Here is a 1074-nt window from a genome sequence, read left to right as displayed (position 1 = left end):
GGCAGTGCCATAGGATCCTTTGTGCTTTTTCTCTGGGTACACATCTGCGGATCACTCCGTCAGCACATCTCTTAAAGAGATATGGTTCATCCCAAAGGTAGTACTTGGCATCTGAAATTAGTTTCTTTCTCTGCACGTAGCTGTACTCCTTGGGGATGAACCTCACAGCTTTAAAATTTGCAATATCTGCAAACCATGGAGCTTCCTGAATGGCAAAGAGTTGCTCATCTGGGAAAGTCTCAGAAATCTCAGTAGAAGGGAGGGACGCCCCAGCTACTGGTTCTATTCGGGACAGATGATCAGCTACCTGGTTCTCTATCCCTTTTCTGTGCTACTTGGTTCTCTGTCCCTTTTCTGTCTCTTATTTCTATATCAAACTCTTGCAGCAGCAACACCCATCTTATAAGCCTGGGTTTTGAATCCTGCTTTGTGAGTAAGTATTTAAGAGTAGCATGGTCAGTGTACACAACTACTTTGGATCCCACTAGATAGGATCTAAACTTGTCAATGGCATAGACCACTGCAAGTAACTCTTTTTCTGTGGTTGTGTAGTTCTTCTTTGCGTCATTTAGAACACGGCTAGCATAGTAAATGACGTGCAGAAGCTTGTTATGCCTCTGTCCCAACACTGCACCAATGGCATGGTCACTGGCATCACACATTAATTCAAATGGCAATGTCCAATCTGGTGCAGAGATGACTGGTGTTGTGACCAGCTTAGCTTTCAGGGTCTCAAACACCTGCAGACACTGTGTGTCAAACACAAATGGTGTGTCAGCAGCTAACAGGTTACTCAGAGGTTTTGTAATTTTCGAAAAATCCTTTATAAACCTTCTGTAGAATCCTGCATGCCCCAGAAAGCTTCTGATTGCCTTAACATTGGCAGGTCGTGGTAATTTTTCAATTACCTCTACCTTTGCCTTATCCACCTCTATTCCCTTGCTTGAAATTTTGTGCCCAAGGACAATTCCTTCAGTCACCATAAAGTGACATTTCTCCCAGTTTAAAACCAGATTAGTCTCTTGGCATCTTTTCAGGACAAGTGCTAGGTGATTAAGACAGGAGCTAAATGAA

At 43.2% G+C, this 1074-nt stretch overlaps 1 protein-coding gene across 1 annotated transcript in view; it reads right to left on the bottom strand.

Moving 5' to 3' along the window:
* LOC127741571 (uncharacterized) overlaps nucleotides 1–983 on the bottom strand; it is a 40476-nt gene extending 39493 nt beyond the window's left edge. The window contains exons 1-3 of the mRNA XM_052254308.1: nucleotides 578–983; nucleotides 522–532; nucleotides 17–148 (exon numbers count right to left, since the gene is read on the bottom strand). Of these exons, the coding sequence (XP_052110268.1) occupies nucleotides 17–148; nucleotides 522–532; nucleotides 578–983 (549 nt within the window). The remainder of the gene's footprint in view (nucleotides 1–16; nucleotides 149–521; nucleotides 533–577) is intronic.
* Between the last annotated feature and the right edge of the window lie 91 nt (nucleotides 984–1074).

The sequence above is a fragment of the Arachis duranensis genome, chromosome 9, assembly GCF_000817695.3.
Source record: "Arachis duranensis cultivar V14167 chromosome 9, aradu.V14167.gnm2.J7QH, whole genome shotgun sequence".
NCBI classification, from domain to species: Eukaryota; Viridiplantae; Streptophyta; class Magnoliopsida; order Fabales; family Fabaceae; genus Arachis; species Arachis duranensis.
The sequence above is the reverse complement of the archived record's forward strand: the minus strand, read 5'-3'. Positions and strand labels throughout refer to the sequence as shown.